The 22082-nt window shown below is 48.5% G+C and overlaps 1 protein-coding gene across 3 annotated transcripts in view; it reads right to left on the bottom strand.

Annotated features, from left to right (window-relative positions):
- Window positions 1–8050: 8050 nt before the first annotated feature.
- LOC137653428 (oocyte zinc finger protein XlCOF6-like) overlaps window positions 8051–22082 on the bottom strand; it is a 55281-nt gene continuing 41249 nt past the window's right edge. For all 3 annotated transcript variants that reach the window (XM_068386827.1, XM_068386808.1, XM_068386817.1), the window contains exon 2: window positions 8051–10775. In XM_068386827.1, coding sequence (XP_068242928.1) covers window positions 8640–10721 — 2082 coding nt within the window. In that variant the 5' untranslated portion in view covers window positions 10722–10775 and the 3' untranslated portion in view covers window positions 8051–8639. The remainder of the gene's footprint in view (window positions 10776–22082) is intronic.

The following is a 22082-nucleotide window of genomic DNA, read 5'->3' as shown; positions in this document are numbered from 1 at the left end:
CCCCCAAGGGGTAGAGGAGGACGCGGTCACGGAAACAAGTCCTCAGGAACCTCTAAGCAATGAGAGGTTCCAGGTAGGAGGCAGACTCTTCCACTTTCAGGATCGTTGGACCTTTGATCCCTGGGCATACAGCCTAATCACAGAAGGACTCAGTTAGAAATGGAACAAAATTCCACCCCCTTTTCCAGAATTCTTCCAACACTCCACCCCCTTGTTGGAAGAATATACCTCAAAACTCTTGAACAAGAATGTAATCAGAAAAGCGGAGTCCATCAAATTCCAGGGAAGGCTGTTCTGTGTTCCTGAGAAAGACTCAGACAAACTCAGAGTCATTCTAGACTTGTCTCCACTCAACAAGTTCATCGAGAACAACAAGTTCCGGATGCTTACCTTACAACACATAAGGACCCTTCTACCCAAAGGGGCGTACACAGTCTCAACAGAACTGACAGATGCTTACTGGCACCTACCAGTCAGTCGCCCCCTCTCCTCCTACCTAGGATTCAGACTACAGAAGAAAAAATTTGTCTTCACAGCCATACCATTTGGGCTAAACATAGCCCCAAGAATATTAACAAAGCTAGCAGATACAATCGTCCAGCAACTACGCTCCGAGGGAGTTCAAGTAGTAGCATACCTGGACGATTAGCTGGTGTGGGCAGTATCCAAGACTACTTGTCTGCAAGCGGCCGGAAAGGTGATCCAGTTCCTGGAGCACCTGGGCTTCAAGATCAATTGCAAGAAGTCTCTCCTTTCTCCAGCTCAGAAGTTTTAGTGGTTGGGAATCCACGATTAAAGGACGCGTCAGGAGTCTGGAGAAGATACGCATCAAAGGCTCGAAGAGCTCAACGAAGGTTGACCCCAACCCGATTGTGCACGCTATTAAGGCTGTGGTCAACCGCAAAGAGCCTAGCACGGACATTTCCCCTGCAACCACCACAACCATCAGTGGTGATACATACGGACGCCTCCCTGGAAGGATAGGGAGGACATTCGCAAGAAAGGAAAGTGCAAGGGAATTGGTCGCACCAGTTCAAAACCTTTCACATCAACATCTTGGAGGCTATGGCAGTCTTCCTAAAATTGAAGAGACTATCCCCTGGCAGAGCAGTCCACATCAGACTGGTCCTGGACAACGAATTGATAGTAAAATGTCTGAATCGACAAGGCTCGAGATCACATCACATCAATCACGTGATGTTAGCCATCTTCTACCTGGCAAGGAAGAGAGGATGGCATTTATCAGCAATTCACCATCAAGGGTTTCGCAATGTGACGGGAGACGCTCTATCCAGGTGAAAGCCGATAGAGACAAAATGGTCCCTAGACGCAGACTCATTCTCCTTCATCTCAGAAAAAGTCCCGGAACTGCAGATTTACCTCTTCGCAACGAGTGACAACAAGAAACTACCTCGTTATATAGCCCCTTACGTGGACCCTCAAGCAGAAGCGATAGACGCCATGTCTCTCGACTGGAACAGATGGAACCGGATTTACCTGTTCCCACCAACCAGTCTCCTGCTAAAAGTCCTCTCAGATAGGAGATGCTGGATAGTCTCCAGGCGTGAAGCCGTAGTGAACCTACGGCTTTGTGGAAGATGTTGGCATGTGGTTGTTTGAGTAGATTGTGTCGTGGAGGAAGTTCACTTGGTGGCTCTGTTAGGAGTTGCAGAAGGTCCAGGAACCATTCTGCGTGATGCCATAGCGGAGCTATGAGGGTCATTGAAAGATTGACTGATGTTCTGGTCTTGTTGAGTACCCTCCTCATCAGACAGAACGGGGGAAAGGCGTAAATGTCGATGTTGTCCCACCGTTGTTGGAAAGCATCTTGCCAGAGAGCCTTGGGGTCTGGGACTGGGGAACAGTACAGTGGGAGCATAAAGTTCAGGGCCATTGCGAAGAAGTCCACAGTCGCAGAACCCCACAAAGTCAGGACTTCGTTGGCTACTAGATGATCCAAAGACCACTCGGTTTTCACTATCTGAGATGCTCTGCTCAAGTTGTCGGCGAGCACATTCCTCTTGCCCGGAATGAAGCATGCCGAAAGTGGTATCAAGTGGATTTCGGCCCATCTCAGTATCTCTACTGTGCTAGATGGGATAGTTGCTGCAAAAAAGCACCTCCTTGTTTGTTGATGTAGGCCACTACTGTGGTGTTGTCGCTCATCACCACCTCAGAGTGACTTGCCAGGTACTGTTGGAACTGTTGAAGGGCTAGAGAGACGACTTTCATCTCTAGATTTATGTGGAGGTACTTTTCTGACTATAACCAAAGGCCCGAGGTCGTGTGGTGCAGCACGTGGGCCCCCCAACCTTTTTTTGAAGCGTCCGAAAACAACATCAAACCCGGGGGGAAGGCGAGAAGCTCCACTCCCTTCCGTAGGTTCTCGTCTGCCACCCACCACTGGAGATCTGTCAGTTCCGCAGGTCCCATGGGGATCTGGATGTCCGGGGAGTCGTACGCTTGATTCCACCGGGACTTGAGTCGCCACTGGAGGGATCTCATCCTGAGGCGACCATTGGGAACTAGATGGGCCCACGATGAAAGGTGACCGAGGAGACGTAACCCCGACTGGGCTGGAAGTTCTTCTCATCTGAGAAAAGGTCTTGCGCCCTTCCTCAGCCTTGCTATCCTGTCGTCTGATGGGAAGGCTTTGTGGAGAGTGGTGTCTATAATCATGCCTAGGTATACCAGTCTTTGAGTGGGAAGCAGTGAAGACTTCTCGATATTTACCATGATCCCCAGATCTTGGCAAAGACTCAGAAGTTTGTCTCGGTGTTGAAGAAGCGTTGACACCGAGTCTGCTAGGATTAACCAGTCGTCCATATAACAGAGAAGACGGATGCCAATCCTGCGTGCCCAATATGATACTAGGGTGAACACTCTGGTGAAGACTTGTGGTGCTGTGGAGAGACCAAAGCACAGCACCTTGAACTGGTACTTTCTGTTGTCTAGGCTGAATCTTAAGTACTTCCTTGAAGATGGATGGACTGGGATCTGGATGTATGCGTCCTTTAGGTTCAGTGTGCACATGAAGTCTTGCGGCCTTACTGCTAATCTGACTGTGTCTGCCGTCTCCATGCTGAACGGAGTTTGTTTGACAAACTTGTTCAGAGCTGAGAAGTCGATGACTGGTCTCCAGCCTCCAAACGCTTTCTTTACAAGAAAAGGTAGACTGAAGAAGCCTGGGGATCCGTCAAGGACCTCTTGGAGAGCGCCCTTCTTCAACAAGGTCTGGACTTCTGCCCGAAGGGCTTGCCCCCTTGCCGATCCCACGGCAAGGGAGTTCAATGACACTGGATTCGTCATTAGGGGAGGTAGAAATGTTATGAACGGGACACAATATCCTAGACTGATCACGGATTGTCCAGGAATCGGCCCCGAGTTGCTTCCACCTGTTTAAGCAACTTTGTAGGCATCCCCCACTGGTGGAAATGCATGGGGACTGCTTATCCTAGCGTTTGTGGCCTCGGCTGCTCCCTCTAGGATTTTTGCCTCCTCTGGAGGACTTTTTGTCTTTCCTTTCTTTGACAGGAAAGGGCTTTGACACCAAGGTCTTCGCTGCTGTTGTCATCGTAGTCGTCTTGACTGGACGGGACTGCTGTGGTGCTGGAGACTTATAGGGCTTGGATGTTAAAACCTTATGAAGGAGGGAGTCTTGATGAGACTTCCTCCAACTCCCAGCGGCATGTTCCACATCCTTAGGCTCGAACAAGACGGATCCCTCTAGGGAGGAATGTCTGAGCCTATTGATCTTGGCGCTAGGGACCTTCTGATGGAATCTCTCAGCTACTGCATCCCGATGTTTCAGGATTGTATTTGCCCACAAGTTCGAGACTTGGTGGGCCAGAAACTCGATCGTGCGAGTACCTGAGAGAAGGAAGGTTTCCATAGCTTTCCTGGTACGTTCCCTTGAGAAGTCCTCAGAACATATCAGGATACCTAAGGTCCCCAACCAGATATCGAGCCACGAAATGGCTTGCATAGCACATTTCGCAACTTCCTCCTGGTTGAGGATCTCGGCTGTCGAGAATGAGACCTGCCGGTTGGAGAGTCTCTCAAGAAGGACTCCCCTGGTTAGCTCTTCCAGGGAGTGGTGAAGAGGAAGAGCTAAACAAGGCTCATCCAGGATCTCGAAGTACCTCCTCTGCTGTACGCGAGGAGGTGGGAGGAGCTTGTTGGTGGCACCGGATCGGGTGGAGAAGGACATCTCGGAGAGCTGTTGTGAGATCTTGTCCATGGTACTCTTAACCCCCTGAGACCAGGGCAGGGCTGCACTGGTCTTAGAGGGTTTCTGAGTACCAAAGACACGATCCAAGACCGTGTCCTTGCCCTCTCAAGGAGGGATCTCTGGGTCGGAAAACCCGTTGAGAGCCCTCATTAGAGTCAGAACTTGCCAAAACTCATGTTCTGACTCTTGCTGGTCTCCTCCAGCTGTAGGACTTGCAGCAAAGTCTCCTTCTATCCCCAAAGGCTCTTCTTGGGGAGAGTCGCGGACATTCCCTGAGTAGCTAGCTGGCACCATCCTAGTCCTAGTAGAGGACTTTGGCAATGTTTTGGAGTCATTAGATTCCTTCCTGGGAAGGATATAGGACTCAAACATTGACGAGGGTGGCATGTTCCTTTCCATCACCGACTGAGTAGACCCCTCAGTGCGAAGAGAGGTTTCCCTCATTGGTGCAATGGGGGAAAGTCTACCTTCACGTGATTCCCTTGGGGACGGGAAATCTTCGTCTGAAAGGGAAGGAGAGGCAGTCTGAGGAAAAGAAAGAACCTGCCTCGAAGGTCTGCGTGGAATTAGTTTCGCCTTTGGGGAAGTGACCACGTCTGGAACTCCTCTCTTCCTCTTCAGAGGGGTAGAAGAAGCCATGGTTCTGTGTCCCAATTCAGAGAGGACGGGCTTGAAAGCCTGAGCTACGGCTCTGATCAGGGCACCAAACCAGGGCTGTTGGCTGACAGACGCGCTGTCAGACATACCCTTTGAAGGGAAAGGGATTGAACGATCCCTGGGAGGAGTTACTACCATTGGTGGGTTCGCCTGTGGTAGCTTTGGGATCCTGGACCCCTCTGCAAGTTTCACTTCCCCCACAATGCGCGGTGGTATGCGCTTGCGGGGAGGGGAATGAGGCGATGGCGACCTTGCCGTACGTTGTTCAGTAATCTCGCGCGCCGGAGGATATTGATGCTCGCGCGAGGGAGAATAATGGCACTCGCGCGAGGGAGAATAATGGCACTCGCGCAAGGAAGAATAATGGCGCTCGCGCGAGGGAGAATAATGGCGCTTGCGCAAGGAAGAATATCGGGGCTCATGCGCAGGAGACTTTTGGCGCGCATAGGATTAACACGTTGAGTGCGCGGGCGCGCGGGAGAGCGTTCACGCGCACCTGTGCCAGCCGTAGGAGGCGCGCGCGCGGGAGAGCGTTCATGCGCACCTGTGCCAGCCGTAGGAGGCGCGCGCGCAGGAGAAAGTTATCTAGCGCGAGGACGCGCAGTGGAATCATGTGGACGCGCGGGAGTGCGAGAGGATATTGGCGCGCATCCCTAGGAGGGGATGGACGCATGTGCGCAGGGCGTGCGCGCTTATCCTTGCGGATGCGCACAGGAGAAGGCTGGCGCGCAGGTGAGCGCTGGCACGTTGGTACTGGTTGGCGCATGGGAGAAAGCAGCATTGCTGACTTCTCGGAAGTCCTGCTATCCATTGACAGTTGCCGCGCAGGTTTTACCTGACGCATAAGGTGATGCGCAGCATGGCGCAGGAGAGTCAGATGTTGGGCGCGTAAGCGCGGGGGCTGGAGAATGTTGGCACGCAGGAGATTACTGGCACGTAGGGGAGTGCTGGCAATCAGGAGGTGTATGGCGCGCAGGTGAGTGTTGGCGCACAGATGGGCTCGGGCACGTAGGAGACTGTGGGCGCGTGGGCATAATTTGCGCAGGGGGCGCAGGCAAGACCTGGCGCGTGATGGAGCTATGCTCCTGTTGGAACGTATGCGCGTGTTTGCGCGTACGCTCTTGATGCCCTAAGTCAGGGTTATGGTGAGAATCTGCGCGTAGTGATGGGGCCTGACGAGCTATTAAAGAGCGATCGTCAGGTCTCATGGTCGCGTAGCGCGTATGTTGTTGCCGCGCGACAGCGTGCTTAGGTGGAGCCTTGTTAGGCCCATGTAGAAATGGAGACGGCAGGTCTGTCGGGTGGAAGGTCGACGTGTCCTTTAAAAGGACGACCTTTCACCGAAGGAGATCACGAATGATCTGCAGAGAGGTCCAGGACCAATGCAGGAGCAGTGATGGATGATTGGTCTAGAGGCTCCTCTGCGGGGAACTGCATCGAAGATGTTAAACCAAAGAGGCGCCTCCTCACCGCAGGTGAAGGAAGGCCTCTAAGGCGAAGAGGAAGGCGAGCCCTCCGACGAATGCGCCCTCTGGGGGGCCGTTGGATCAGCAAGCTGACCTTCTGCAGTCCTCCGAAGAGGAGTCTCTGTAAGTGAACTCCCATGAGGGGGAGAAACACTAGCAGGAGAGACTGACGATGGACTTAGTTTCTCCCTCGTAGGTTGAACAGGAACGGGAGAAACTATGCTGTCAGCTACCATAGAGTTTGGAGTGGAAGAGGTGATGGGTGATACCGCATTGGATACCTCTGACACAACGTCGACAAGAGACAGAGGATCAACCTCTGATGGTGAGGACAAATGCTTGATAGCGGCACCCAATCGGAAGTAGTTAAACAAAACTTCCTTGGAGGGCGAACCCGTATGCCCCAAGGAAGACCAAAGCTGGAAAAGGGAGGTTAGTGACATATCCCCCCCCCCGGAGGATGGAGCTGCTTTGCTAGGGGAAGCAACGTCATCTTTCGAGTCCCGAGGTTGGTAAACAATACATCGGCTTACGCTACCACTCGACGGTCTCTCGAAAGACACCGACCGAGTGTAAGCTTCGGAGGAGGTTTAGGCAACGGAAGAAAAGGCCTTGAGTTTTTCTCCTTTCGAAGCAACCTTCGCAAGAGAAATATCCCGTTTGGACTTCTTCTTCCGTCGTCGCAAAAACCTCTCCCACTGGGAGGTAGACCCCTCCCTACACTCACTACACTTGTTGCTCTCACACCATTGGCCCCTACAAGAAGGACACAGGGTGTGAGGATCAACCGCCGACATGAATGTTCCACAGGGGTGGTCGGGAAACCCAGGGCAGGTGCGCATGATCGCAGAGGCCAACTTCACATATACAGAACTAGAAAAAGAAAAGACAAATGCAATTAAATGGCTGCCAAATGACGGCGAGGATGAGAGCGGACAGGTCCGACCACCATCCGAGCCGAGAGCAAAGTGAGCTCAAGCACTGGTGTGTGTGTGTAGGGGGGGGGGGGTAGCAAGATACCCTCCCCTACCCTCGCAACTAGCGGTGTGGATTGTAAACCCTCATTAAAAATTAATGGCTCGTCATTTCAGCTACACCAAAAGTAGTACCCCTACTAAATAGCATGGTTTGTATTCCAGTTACGGAACAAATATATATTTACACTTTCTTCGTGAAGAAATTAAAGGTAAACTAAAGTACCAAATAGGAATCATACGGAACATCTGTCCCCTAAATACGGTACATCATACTATACATCAGTAGAAACTGTAAAGAAATAGACACATCTCAAATCTCTTCCAAAGCAAAATGTTTTCTTCCTGGTTTGTTTCTGAAGAGGTAAATCATCTATTGCAGAGCCACTCTGCAATGATATATATATTTTTAACTTCTTTCTTCACCAATCTAGAACTATAATGATATGTAAGTCATAAAAGCAAAAGTACCATTCACCTTTTTCCTATACTCTACAGAATTGATCTAATTTTACTCATGGAATAAGGCAATTCAAAGAGTGATCAAAAGTCTCACATCAAACTTCTGAAGTATATTGTATAAAGTAGAAATGCTGAGTATTGCGTCAAATAAATTTGAGTTCTATTTGGATTAATCTTCATTTCATTGTTGTCTTACCATGAGAAAAATGAAAAAAATCTTGAACACATCTATTTAAGGGTAATGTTTTAAGTTTCAAAATATTCAGTGCTGCAATATGTTTACTCAATAAATAAGATTCAGGCAATGCACAATGGCCAGTTGTTCAAGTGTATAGTCAATAAAAAAGTTTAATACCATATCCAATGTTTAGTCTATTCCTATGAGACCAGGATTTATATAGTTCAGATAATAAGACATTTCATAACAATTGGACATCACTCAATACATAAAGGCAATAAAATACAAGAAGTTTGAAAATTGCAATAACTTAATTCAAAACATTGTCAAAAACCAGTGTCAATACCTAAGGGTTAGTAAATGCTGCAAGTATAGTTAACACAGAGTTTAAATTAACATAGAATCTATAAAAGGTTATAAAACCTTAGTGCTAAACAATTTGAAATACAAATGAGAGGAAGAGAAATACTTCCTTACATCTATAAATGCACAACAAACAAAGCAGTGAATAACATATCATTATATAAGTGTGCAGTATAATAATTCCCATAAAAATACTATGAATAGAGTAAGAGTACTTTAATTGAATCTGATAACTATTATTTAACATAAAAAAAAATTGGTTTCAAGATACAATCATGTATATACTGTACTGAAATAAACAATATTATTCAAGAAGGAAGAATAATAAGATTATCTTCCACAAAACACTCCTCTAGGTTCTCTTCTTTTATACAAACATTTGCATTTTCAGATTCAGACTTCACACACTCTAACGAGGGAACCAAGGAAGATGGAGTCCCAACAGTTTGTTCAACAATGTGAACATAAGAGAGTGGGGATTTTGTAGTTTGTTCATTATTTTGGGAAGAAAAGGAAGATTGTACCCTTTGGTCAATGGGGGGGCAATTCTTGTGTTTAATAAGGCTTTCTTTTCGAGTGAACTTTCTACCACACAAGTTACATAAAAACCGACGCTCACCTGTGTGCTGGATCATATGCCTCTTTAGACTCCTTTTCTCAAAAAAGCTCCTCCCACATGTTTCACATGGAAATGGTCGTTCACCTGTATGTTTCCTCATATGTACTTTAAGATTTTCTTTTTCAGTAAAACTTTTAGGGCAGAGTTCACAGGAGTGACGTTTCTCCCCCGTGTGTTGCCGTAAGTGTCTTGTGAGGATTTCCTTTTTTGCATAATCTTTGCCACATATTTCACAAATGAATGGCCGCTCACCAGTATGTTTTCTCATGTGCACATCAAAGTTCCCTCTTTCAATGAAATCTTTATTACATATCTCACAAGAGAATGGTCTTTTAACTGCATGTTGTTTCTTATGCTTATCAAGATTTCCTTTCTGAGAGAAACCTTTACCACAAGTTTCACAGGAATATGGTTTTTTAGCTTTGTGTTTCCCCATGTGAGTATTTAGATTTCCTTTCACAGCAAATGATTTACCACATACATTACAAGAAAATGGAAGTTCGCCTGTATGATGTCTCATGTGAATCTGAAGGGTAGTTTTAAAAGCAAATTCCTTTCCACAAACATCACAACTAATAGGGTTGTCAGGAGAGTGTTTTTGCATATGTCTCTTTCTATTCCCTTCATCTGTAAATTCCTTACCACAGACCTTGCACGAATAAGGTCGTTCTCCAGTGTGCTGTCTCTTGTGTATGGTGAGAATGGCTTTCTGAGTATAACCTGCGCCACAAATTTCACAGGTGAATGGCCGCTCACCAGTATGCTTTATCATATGTTTCTTGAGGGCTCCTTTTTCTGTAAAACCTTTGCTACATACCTCACAAGTAAAGGGAAGCTCACCTGTATGCTGCCTTATATGTATATTTAGGTATCCTTTGTCCATAAATGACTTGGAACATATTTCACATTTAAATGGTCTTTCCCTTGTATGGTACCTCATATGTTTGTTCAAGTGCTCTTTTTGAGTAAATGTCTTAGAGCATCTATCACATGAGAATGGTCTTTCTCCAGTGTGTTGTCGCATATGAATCTTGAGATTTCCTTTCTTTGTGTATTCTTTGTTACAAATTTCACAAGCAAACATCTGGTTATTAGAGTGCTGAATTACATGAGCTGTAAAGTGCTCTTTCAAGCTAAAATTCAGACCACAAGGTTTACAAGACCAAGTTTCTTCTCTAATAGGCTGAGTCAAGCAATTATCAAATTCAGCTTCCTTTTTTAGACCTATAAGAGTTTCTCCACACTTGTTTGGTTTCAGCATATCAATGTTCTCATCATGAGGAGAAAATTTCTCTTCAGTACAGGACATTTCAGACGGACTGCAAGGAGCTTTCACAGTGTAACTATTACTATTGTTATGAGATGAAACTTCCTCTATCATGTCAGCACCTCCAGTTGAGTTGTATGGGATTTCTTTGTAATTGCCAACCCCAGTACAATTGGGATCTCTTGCATTACAATTGGCACTTTCATTAGGACCAAATGAGCTTTGGGTAATATAACTGTTGTCATCATAATGAAGTTTTTCAGTATCATTAACACCCATTATAGATCTTAAATTAGCATTAGCATTTGCATTTGTGTTCTCAAAGGTTTCTGTTTCAATATTTCCATTTGGTTGACAAAGTTTCTCCTGAATACTATGAAGACCAGCTGTACCAAAATAACCTCCTATGCTCTCATGATAGTTAGAGTTCGGAGAAAAAAGCTCCTCTTTAATGTAGACACTTCCACCAGATGAACACAATGTTTCCTTGGTATCATGCATCATTTGTTTTGAGATGACTTCATCATAAGATCTTCAGTCTTCCCAAACCATAGATACCTGAAATAAAGAAAAAAAAGATGACACATTTGGAAGTAATTTGTATTTTTCCTATCTTTAAAAACCCGAGTTCTTTACATAGGAGAAAATAACAGCACAAGCTCGAACAAGGCTATAAAAACTTTTAACAGGTGTCAACAACCGTACTAGTTGTTACCTGCGTGTATCAGGGAAGCACTGATCAGCCCCTCACTCACTACAACCCCACTTTGATTGCAGTCGGGAATTCCGGGGGTAGGTGATGGCAGGTAACAAGAAAAATACAAATTACAGTACTTCCAAATTTGTAATTTCTTCCATCAATATTACAAATCATCTTTCTTTACATAGAACTCTCCCTATGATGGGTGGAAATCCTCTTTCCAACTGGCTGGGATTGCTGCATCTCAAAAGGGAAATGCGCAAGATGAGCATCCTGACACCTCATTAACCAGCTGCACAACATTGCCAGCGGGTCGACGGCCCATGCAAAGGTGGGAAGCAAGTGTAGGAACACTATTGTGACACCGTCTAGGCAAAATATGATATTTTGATAATAAAATAAATTTTTGAATATACTTACCCGGTGAATATATAATAGCTGACGTCTCCGACGGCTCGACAGATTCCAAAAACTCGCGAGCGATCGCCGTGAAGGTTGCGGGTGTGCCCACCAGCGCCGACTATCAGCCAGATACCGCATATACTTGTCAATTTCTCCAGTTCTTCTCAGTCCGCTGGGTCTCTATCGGGGAGGAAGGGAGGGCCTTTAATTTATATATTCACCGGGTAAGTATATTCAAAAATTTATTTTATAATCAAAATATCATTTTTAAATATTAAACTTAGCCGGTGAATATATAATAGCTGATTCACACCCATGGTGGTGGGTAGAGACCAGTATTAATACAATAGAGGCGTATATGCTCAAGAGTTTTTTGACAATTATTTCATAAAAAAACCAACTTAAGTATAGGTACCTGGCAAGGAAGCTGACTCTGACGATTACTCTGCCTCATTAGTCCGCTTTCCTCACGAAGCCCAGCCATCCTCTCAGGATGCTGAAAGACTCCCAGGAGCTGTTATATCCAGGGCGAACACCCCTATAACAGGACCTCATCAATACCCTTAATCTGGGCGCTCTCAAGAAACAACATTTGACCACCCGCTAAATCAAAAAGGATGCGAAAGACTTCCTAGTCTTCCGTACAACCCAAGACAAGATTAAAAACATTTCAAGAGAAGATTAAAAGGATATTGGGATTAAGGGAATGTAGTGGTAGAACCCTCACCCACTACTGCACTCGCTGCAACGAATGGACCCAGGGTGTAGCAGTCCTCATAAAGAGTCTGGACGTCTTTTAAGTAAAATGAAGCGAACACCGACTTGCTCCTCCAAAAGGTCGCGTCCATAATACTTCGAAGAGACCTGTTTTGCTTAAAAGCCACCGAAGTTGCTATCGCTCTCACTTCGTGCGTCTTGACCTTAAGCAAACAACGATCTTTCTCATTTAAATGAGAATGTGCCTCCCGGATTAAAAGTCTAATAAAGTACGATAACGCATTTTTAGACATGGGCAATGAGGGCTTCTTAACGGAGCACCATAAGGCCTCAGAACCACCTCGTAATGGTTTAGTTCGAGCTAAGTAAAACTTAAGAGCTCTAACGGGGCACAGCACTCTTTCAACTTCGTTACCTACGATTTCTGACAGACTAGGTATTTCAAAAGATTTAGGCCAAGGACGAGAAGGCAGTTCGTTCTTGGCCAAAAAACCAAGTTGAAGCGAACATGTAGCTTTATTTGTAGAGAAGTCGATGTTCTTACTAAAAGCATGGATCTCACTGACCCTTTTAGCCGAAGCCAAGCACACCTAAAAAAGCGTCTTGAGGGTGAGATCCTTCAGGGAGGCTGAATGCAATGGCTCAAACCTGTCTGACATTAGGAACCTTAGGACCACGTCTAAGTTCCAAGCGGGAGTTGACATACGACGCTCCTTAGAGGTCTCGAAGGACTTAAGGAGATCTTGGAGATCTTTGTTATTTGACAGATCCAAGCCTCTATGTCTGAAAACAGATGCCAACATGCTCCTGTAGCCTTTAATAGTGGGAGCAGAGAGGGAACGAACATTTCTCAGATGCAGGAGAAAGTCCGCAATTTGGGCTACAGAGGTACTGGAAGAGGAAATAGAGGAGGACTTGCACCACTCTCTAAAGACCTCCCACTTCGACTGGTAGACCTTGATAGTAGATGATCTCCTAGCCCTCGCGATCGCTCTGGCTGCCTCCTTCGAAAATCCTCGAGCTCTTGAGAGTCTTTCGATAGTCTGAAGGCAGTCAGACGAAGCGCGAGGAGGCTTTGATGAAGACTCCTTACGTGGGGCTGCCGTAAGAGATCCATCCGTAAAGGCAGACTCCTTGGGACGTCTACCAGCCATTGAAGTACCTCTGTGAACCACTCTCTCGCGGGCCAGAGGGGAGCAACCAACGTCAACCTTGTCCCTTCGTGAGAGGCGAACTTCTGCAAAACCTTGTTGATGATCTTGAACGGCGGAAATGCGTTAAGCGTCCATGTGAGACCAGTCCAACAGAAAGGCATCTATGTGGGCCACCTCTGGATCTGGGACTGGAGAGCAATAGGTCGGGAGCCTTTTGGTCAGTGAGGTCGCAAAGAGGTCTATGGTGGGCTGACCCCAAGTCATCCAAAGACTCTTGCACACGTCCTTGTGGAGGGTCCATTCTGTAGGGATCACCTGACCTCTCCGACTGAGACAGTCCGCCAAGACGTTCAATTTCCCCTGGACGAACCTCGTCAACAGTGATATGCCTCGATCTTTTGACCAGATGAGGAGGTCCCTTGCGATGACGAACAGAGTGTGGGAGTGAGTGCCACCTTTCTTGGAGATGTACGCCAAGGCTGTGGTGTTGTCCGCATTCACTTCTACCACCTTGTTTCGAAGAAGACTCTCGAAACTCGTCAAGGCCAAGTGAACAGCCAACAGCTCCTTGCAGTTGATGTGAAGGCTCCTCTGATCTGTCGTCCAAAGACCCGAACATTCCAGACCGTCCAGAGTCGCTCCCCAACCCAAATCCGACGCGTCTGAAAATAACACGTGGTTTGGGTTCTTGACTGCCAGGGACAGACCCTCTCGAAGACCTATATTGCTGTCCCACCAGTTCAGGCACGTCTTTACTGAGTCGGAGATCGGGATCGAGACCGCCTCCAAAGTCTTGTTCTTGTTCCAATGGGAGTCTAGATGGAACTGGAGAGGGCGAAGGGGAAGTCTCCCTAGAGAGATAAATTGTTCCAGGGATGACAGCGTCCCTAGGAGGCTCATCCAACTTCTCACAGAGCAATGGTCTTTCCTCAGCATGAGGCGGACTTTGAGCAAGGCTTGCTCAATCCTGGTGGCAGACGGAAAAGCCCGAAAAGCTAGACTGTGAATCTCCATCCCCAAATAGAGAATCGTTTGGGAGGGAGTCAGCTGAGACTTCTCTGTGTTCACCAACAGTCCCAACTCCTTTGCAAGATCCAACGTCCATTGAAGGTCCTGCAGACAGCGATGACGGGACGACGCTCTGAGCAGCCAGTCGTCCAGGTACAGGGAGGCTCGAATCCCCGATAAATGTAGAAATTTTGCCACATTTCTCATGAGCCTCGTAAAAACAAGAGGAGCAGGGCTGAGGCCGAAGCACAGTGCTCGGAATTGGTACACCACATTCCTGTATACAAACCTCAGATACGGTTGAGAATCTGGGTGTATAGGAATGTGGAAGTACGCATCCTGCAGGTCGAGAGAGACCATCCAGTCTCCCTTTCTGACCGCTGCTAGAACGGATTTGGTGGTCTCCATCGTAAATTTTGTTTTGACAACAAAAACGTTGAGCGCACTGACATCCAGCACCGGCCTCCAACCTCCTGTATGCTTTGGTACTAGGAAGAGACGGTTGTAAAATCCCTGTGATTGAAGGTCCGAGACTTTCACCACCGCTCCCTTCTCTAGCAACTGAGACACCTGCAGCTGTAGTGCCTGTCTCCTTGACTCCTCTCGATACCTGGGAGAGAGGTCTATAGGGACTTTTACTAGAGGAGGTCTCCATACAAAAGGTATTTTGTACCCCTCCTTTAGCAACAAAACAGACTCCCGGTCTGCACCCCTCTTCTCCCAGGCCTGCCAGAAGTTGTTCAGTCTGGCCCCTACCGCTGTCTGAGGACGTGGGCAGTCAGACTCTGCCACGGGAGGACTTAGATCCTCTCCTCTTGCCTCTCTTACTATCGGCACGAGCGCCTCCCTTACTGGGGGCTCTGCCACGAAAGGGCGGGATAAACCTCGTTGCTGGAGTATCGAGCTTAGGTCTAACGACATAAGATGATGAAGGAGCAGCCTTACACGCCGACGTAGCCATCAAGTCGTGGGTATCCTTCTGCACCAGAGAAGCTGCGATATCCTTAATCAACTGCTGAGGGAACAAGGCAGATGACAACGGAGCAAAGAGAAGCTCTGACCTTTGACAGGGAGTTACTCCTGCCGAAAGGAACGAACAAAGAGTCTCCCTCTTCTTAAGGACTCCTGCCGTAAAGGTAGCAGCGAGCTCATTAGAGCCATCACGGATAGCTTTGTCCATGCAGGACATAATTAGCACGGATACATCACGGTCAGCCGAAGAGATCTTCCTGCTCAAGGCTCCCAGCAACCTATCCAAGAAGTTAAAAACTTTGAAGGCCCTATAAACCCCTTTGAGGAGATGATCAAGGTCCGAAGAGGACCAGCAAACTTTTGAGCGTCTCATGGCCAGGCGACGGGGAGAGTCTACGAGGCTTGAGAAGTCTCCCTGGGCAGAGGCAGGAACTCCCAAGCCGAGAACTTCTACCAGACGCTCGCTCTAGAAGCCAGTTTAAAAGGGGGGAAAGCAAAGGCTGTCTTCCCCAAACTCCTCCTGGTGATCAACCAGTCGCCTAGTAAACGCAAAGCTCTCTTAGAAGAGCAAGAGAGCACTAGCTTAGTAAACGACGGCGTCGAAGTAGCTAGGCCTAGCGTAAACTCTGATGGAGGCGAACGAGGAGCAGCAGTCACAAAATGGTCAGGAAACAGTTCCTTAAAAATCAGCATGATCTTTTTAAAATCCAGAGAGCGCTGAGAAACTCTAGGCTCCTCTCCGTCTGACAAAGTCCCCAAAGGTATATCAGTTGGAAGGGGATCAGCGACTTCCTCATCCGACGGAACTTCGTCCGACAACTGCCGAGTCTCATGATACGGAGAGACATGCCGAGGAGGCAACGCTTGACAGGTAATGTCAACAAGCAACGGAGCAGCAGCAGCAGAAGAGGAAACGACGTCACGTCGCTGCTGAAAGGACTGAAAGTCTTGTGACTGACCAACAACAACAGCTGAAGTTGATTGACGCTCGACATCACGTCGGACCTGCATTGACTGCAGAGTCTGAGCAGGCAAAACAACCTCCGACTGCGGTGACCGACGCTCAACGTCACGTCGAGGCAACGGAGCCGGTTGGCGAACGTCAGTGCGGGGCTGCGGCAGCAGCTGAACGTCAGTCTGAGACTGTAGCAAAGGGGGATCCATGTCACGTGACTGACGTGAATGACTAGGCACACGACTAGCATCGCGTTTCAAAGCACTAGAAACGTTAGCACTAACGTCAAACGGATGAGAAAACACTCGTTTAGGCGGCTGAAGGCCAGAGTCACGTTCAGCGCACTGGCGACCCGCAAGCAAAGGATCATCGTGAACCTGATCAAAGTCATACTCTTCCATAAGGGAGGCAAGCTTAGACTGCATGTCCCGCAGGACAACCCACTTCGGATCAACGGGAGTCGGAACGGGCCGTGACGTCGGTAACATCTGCGTTGGCAAAACATTGCCTCTACCGAGACACTCGGACCCCGTGTTACGCTTTCGCTTAACAGGCGAACAGTCATCCGACGACTGCAAATTTTCAGAGCTGCCCCAATGGCTACAGCCAGGACGCTGGACCTGTCCTGAAGGGACTGACTTTCGCTTCAAGGGTCTAGATACCTTGCGCCAAGGTTTCTTGTGCGATAAGTCTTCGGAGGACGAGGAGAACTTAGTCTCACCCGTCTTATGGTAAGGACGATCTTGACGAGAAACGTCCGATACCAAAGAGGGAACGTCTGTACGTTGGTTTACGCCTCTCGCCCCCTTAAGTCCTACGACATTACTTCTCCCTGGTGCAGGGGAGCCTGAAAGAGGTGTCGGACTAGGGGAGCGACAAGCACGAACAGACGAACCCTCGGTCGCAACACTAAACACATTTTGCGCACTTATCACTTTATCACTTAGATTTTCTGTTTTACCACTCTGACACTTCAACAACTTAACATCTGACATAAGTTGGTTTCTGTCCGATGCTAAGGACTCAACTTTTTCGCCTAAAGCTTGAATCGCTAAAAACATATCCCGCATGGACGGTTCATGAGTGCTAGTAGGGGGTTCAGGAACAACTACTACAGGGGAAGGATTAGGTTTAGGGGCATGGGAGGAGGAAAATTCCAAAGATCTAGAGGAGCTTCTCCTCACCCTATCTCTCTCAAGCTTACGAGTATATTTTTCATACTCAAGCCATTCGAATTCCGACAAGACCACGCACTCCTCACACCGATCTCCTAATTGGCAGGATTTACCCCGGCAATTAGAACAAACAGTATGAGGGTCGATAGAGGCCTTGGGAAGACGTTTGTTACAATCCCTCGCACACTTGCGATATACAGGAGAAGGGTCAGCCATTTTGAACAATCAAGAGAAAATCCAAGTCAAAACCAAATTCATCAACAATAAACACCAGCCAAAAAAAAGGGTTTCTAGAGTTTAATTGAAGAAACACACCAACACAGCGAAAGCCAATAAACAACCAAAGTAAAGTACTTCACCAATTCGGTCGAAAACTCGAGGTCATAAAGCGAGCGGAACCAACTTGTCGACAAGACCGACAGAGTAGAACTGGAGAAATTGTCAAGTATATGCGGTATCTGGCCGATAGTCGGCGCTGGTGGGCACACCCGCAACCTTCACGGCGATCGCTCGCAAGTTTTTGGAATCTGTCGAGCCGTCGGAGACGTCAGCTATTATATATTCACCGGCTAAGTTTAATATTTAAAAATGACAAATTCGTAGATAATTTGTATTTTTCCTAACGATACAAACCTAGCTATTTACATGGGGTAATTACTTCGGCGCAGCCGATGACGAGCCATAAAGTTTTAACGAGGGTTCCTACCCCACCGCTAGTTAGCGGGGGGGGGGGGGGGGGGGGTAGGGATGGGTAGCTAGCTACCCCTCTCCCTCACACACACCGGAGAATACTCCACTTTACTTAGAGGTAGGACTTATCTTGGGGGACAGGGCTGGCGGGCACATAACTGTAAATAGCTAGGTTTGTATCGTTAGGAAAAATACAAATTATCTACGAATTTGTCATTTGTTCCATAACTGAATACAAACCACGCTATTTACATGGGGTGACTTAACCCTTAGGAAGGGTGGTAAGTCCCGGCCATACTGGCTTTGGCTTGCCCGGGGATTCCATATTCGAGTGATCAAGTACTCGGACAATAGGGAATCCCTGCTCCTCGCTGGCGGTTGTGAAACTGCCGCGGCCTACATAAGGTGTGTGCGAAGGTGAAAAGTGACTTGTCCCAGGCAGTTGCCCTGGAGTCCCTCAGAAGGGAATCCAGGCTAGGACTTTCCCAATACCACCTCGTAAGGGTATGGGGACATGACAGTATTACACATAATACTAGGAATACAAGGAAGCATGGTTTACCTGCAGTGGTTTGAGGTCAGCTGTGCAGAGAACCCAGGATGCTGCTTTCTCCGTGGGAGGAGAGGATGAAGAAAAGAATAAGGGCCAGACAGATCTTTTCAATCATGCAGACTAACACCAGGTAACAATGCCCTCAACCTTCTGCTACTTGTCCATCAAGGAGCCTGAGGTTTAGACCAGCTGTTGTGAAGCCACCACAGGGCCGATAGAAACGTATCGAGCCTCCTGTGGGTCATGTCTTGCAGGTAAGGGGCTGAGAAGAAGGTCTGAGGCTTCAACATCCCCGCTTGCAGAACCTGCGTCACTGAAAGATGCTCCATGAAGGGCAGGGACGTATCTAAGCCCCTGACATCATGGGCTCTAGGGCGATGCGATGGAGAAGGGTCAGGATTCAAGGCAGGGTGTAGCACCCTGCGAATCCAGGCCGAGATGGTACTCCTGGAGACCCTTCTCATCGTTACCCAGGATCCACGAACGAGACTTGGACCTGGAGACGAACTGCAGCTGTTCTCTGAAGACACCAGCTCGGACTCCCCACTGGCAAGGTAGGAGATGGTCTGAGTCATCTGCTACAGGACGGAGACTCGAGCCCTGGAAGGAGCCGAAGCGGGTCCGGCACTCCCGGATTCCGAGTCTCGGCAACACCTCAAGGACGAACCTGAAGTTGTCTCCCCCTAACCCCCTGAATGGGCGAAGTCGTAAGAGAGACCATGTGACTCGCTTGGCTGAAGATAGGCTAGCAGGAACATTGTCTACCCAGAAAGGTGGTGGTCTGGGGAGGAGGTCTCTTTTGACCTTCGGACTGAGGGGTAGGAGAGGACAGGGCCTCGCATGCGAAGGAGAGCTCCAGCGGGGGGAGAAATGTTTGTCCCTAGAGCCAGGAAGCAAGACTCACGGCTGAGGGATAGCCTTTCACAGTCGAAACTGAAAAGGCACATTTATCCCGCAATCCCACTAGGGGCTCAGCCATTGCTGGAAGCGGCATCGTGTGGAGGGATGCCCCCTCCCCGACACCGGCCACAGAACCTCGCCCTATCGCCTGGGAGACTACTGCGGAAGACTTGCGCAGGTATCCAGGCCTCCTTTTCGCCACTTGTTGCGAAAGTCCTCTCTCTTTGAGAAGCTGGATAGACTCCCGGCGGAAAGAGGAGCAAGCTACGGGGGCAACACATCGATGGTGACCCACCGTTGCTGGAAGGCCTCCTACCAGAGGGCCTTGGGATCCGTGACCGGGGAGCAGTACAGCGGGAGCTTGCAGCTCAGTGCTGTAGCGAACTGGTCCACCGAGGGAGCCCCACCGAGGCAGGACTTGTAGGCTACTTGAGGATCCAAAGACTACTCGGAATGTGGTGTCCGTGACACAACTGCTCAGACTGTCGGCGAGCCCATTCCTTTGCCTGGAATCAAGCGAGCTGCCAAGGAGACCGAGGGGGCTCGGACCATCCCGATATCTCTACCGCAGGATGGGATGGTTGTACCGAAAAGTACCTCCTTGTCTGGGACAGTAAACTCTCACTGTGGTGTTGTTGATTCTCATAACCACAGAGTAGTCCGCCAGGCTAGGTGGAGCTACTGGAGAGCCAGAAACACAGTTTCTGCCTCTAGTAGGACTAGAGAAGGTTCCTCCTAGTTCTGCTGGTTCTGACCCCCGGCCCGAGGACCCGTGAATCAGAACGTGGGCCCCCCCCCCTTTCCTTTGACGCGTCCGAAAACAGCATCAAGTTAGGGGGAAGGACGAGAAGGGCCACTCCCTCTTGTAGGCCCCCGACAGCTTCCCACCCTTATGGGTTCGTCTGTACCAGTTGACCCCTAGGGGTTTCGGCGTCTGGGGAGACGTGCCCCCGACTCCCCCGCGCCCCGAGTCGCCACTGGAGAGAACTCAACCTGGGGCGACCGTGGAAACCAGACGGGCCCGGGAGGAGAGACGTAACAACCTTGGGTTGGAGGGTCTTCCCGTGTGAGGAAAGGTCTCACGACCTACCTCTGCCTTGGTACCCTGACGTCTGAAGGGAAGGCTACGGGAGACAGGAGCCTAAGACCAGGCTCGGTATACCAGACTCTGAGAGGGCAGTGGGGAGGACTCCTCGAGGACCGCCATGATCTTTAGAACTTGGTAAAGTCCGAGGAACCTGTCCCGATGACGAAGAAGGGAAGCCTTCGAGTCTGCCGGATCGGCCAGCCACCCAGGAAGTATCGGAGAACTGTTGAGGTGCCGTGGAGAGGCCGAAGCACAGCCCTTGAACTGGTATATCCGCCTTCAAGGCGGACTCCAAAGTACTTCCTTGAAGATGGGTGAACCAGGACCGGGGGTACGAGTCCTACCGGACCAGTGTACCCATGAAGACTTGTGGTCTCACCGCAAAGCAGACCGCGTCTGCTGTCGCTATGCTGAAACGGAGACTGTTTGACAACCCTGTACGGAGTCGAGAAGGGAAGGAGACGAGCTCGGAGAGCTGGCCCTCGGCCTAGCCTCTGGAGCTCTCCATTCCCTGAGGCCAGGGCAAGCTGCACTGGCGTAAGGGAGGCCTTGGGTGAGTAGAACTCGGTCCAGGACCGAATCCTTCCCTACCGTAGAGGAATCTCTAAACCTGGGATCCCCTTGAGGTTTCTCCTGAGGGCCAGAACCTGCCAGAATGCAAGTTCCGACCCCTGGAGCTCCTCCACCTGATGGACTGGCAGCAAGGTCTCCCATCCCCGGGGGCTCTCCCTGGGGAGACTCGTAGACCTGCCCCAAGGGTCCAACCGGATCCTGTCGGGTCCTTGCGGAAGACAGGGCCTTAGGATCCCTCATAGGAGGGGAACAGGACCCCAGCGATGAAGGATGTGAGGCTTCGCCCCCTCCGCATGATAGGACCCTCAGGAAGAGGCGGGGATTCTCCTTATGGAGTGAAGGGGGAATTGAATTGAATATGGGATTTAGGCATTAAGCCAAGCACTGGGGCATCAAAGGCCATTCAGCGCTATATAACGAAAATCATTCAATCATATCTGTACACTCACACCATTTAGTATCATTTTAACCTTTAATACAAATCGTAACACTTTCATACAATAAAATCTAGATGTGAAATAAATAGGGATTAAAAGGGTAAAATAAATAAATAAATTAATAAAATCAATTATAGCTCGTAATATAACCCAATACTTTGTATAAATTTTCTCAAGTTCAGGGTATTACAGTTTTCCCCCAGTATATCTCTTAACGGTTTGTCCTGGAGTAAATGTGTCCTCCTCTGGAGATTAAAAACAGGACAATCGACTAAAATATGTTTAACATCCATTGTCACTTGACAGGTATTACAAAGAGGGGCCTGTCTCCCTTCCCCACTCTTCATTAAATAATTGTGCGTTGCATGTGTATGGCCAATACGCAGCCTAGTTAAAATAATGGTATCCCTTCTACTTGTAGAATTACAACATGACCATTTATCCACCAATGGGTGGATTTGTTTCAATTTTGTATTGGTGGTCAGTTCAGACCATCGAGCTTGCCACTTATTTTTACAGTAAAGATGAATCTCACTTTTAAG

This window comes from Palaemon carinicauda, chromosome 1, assembly GCF_036898095.1.
Source record: "Palaemon carinicauda isolate YSFRI2023 chromosome 1, ASM3689809v2, whole genome shotgun sequence".
In the NCBI taxonomy this organism is placed as follows: Eukaryota; Metazoa; Arthropoda; class Malacostraca; order Decapoda; family Palaemonidae; genus Palaemon; species Palaemon carinicauda.
Note: the sequence above shows the minus strand (reverse complement) of the source record. Positions and strands in the feature narration are given on the sequence as shown.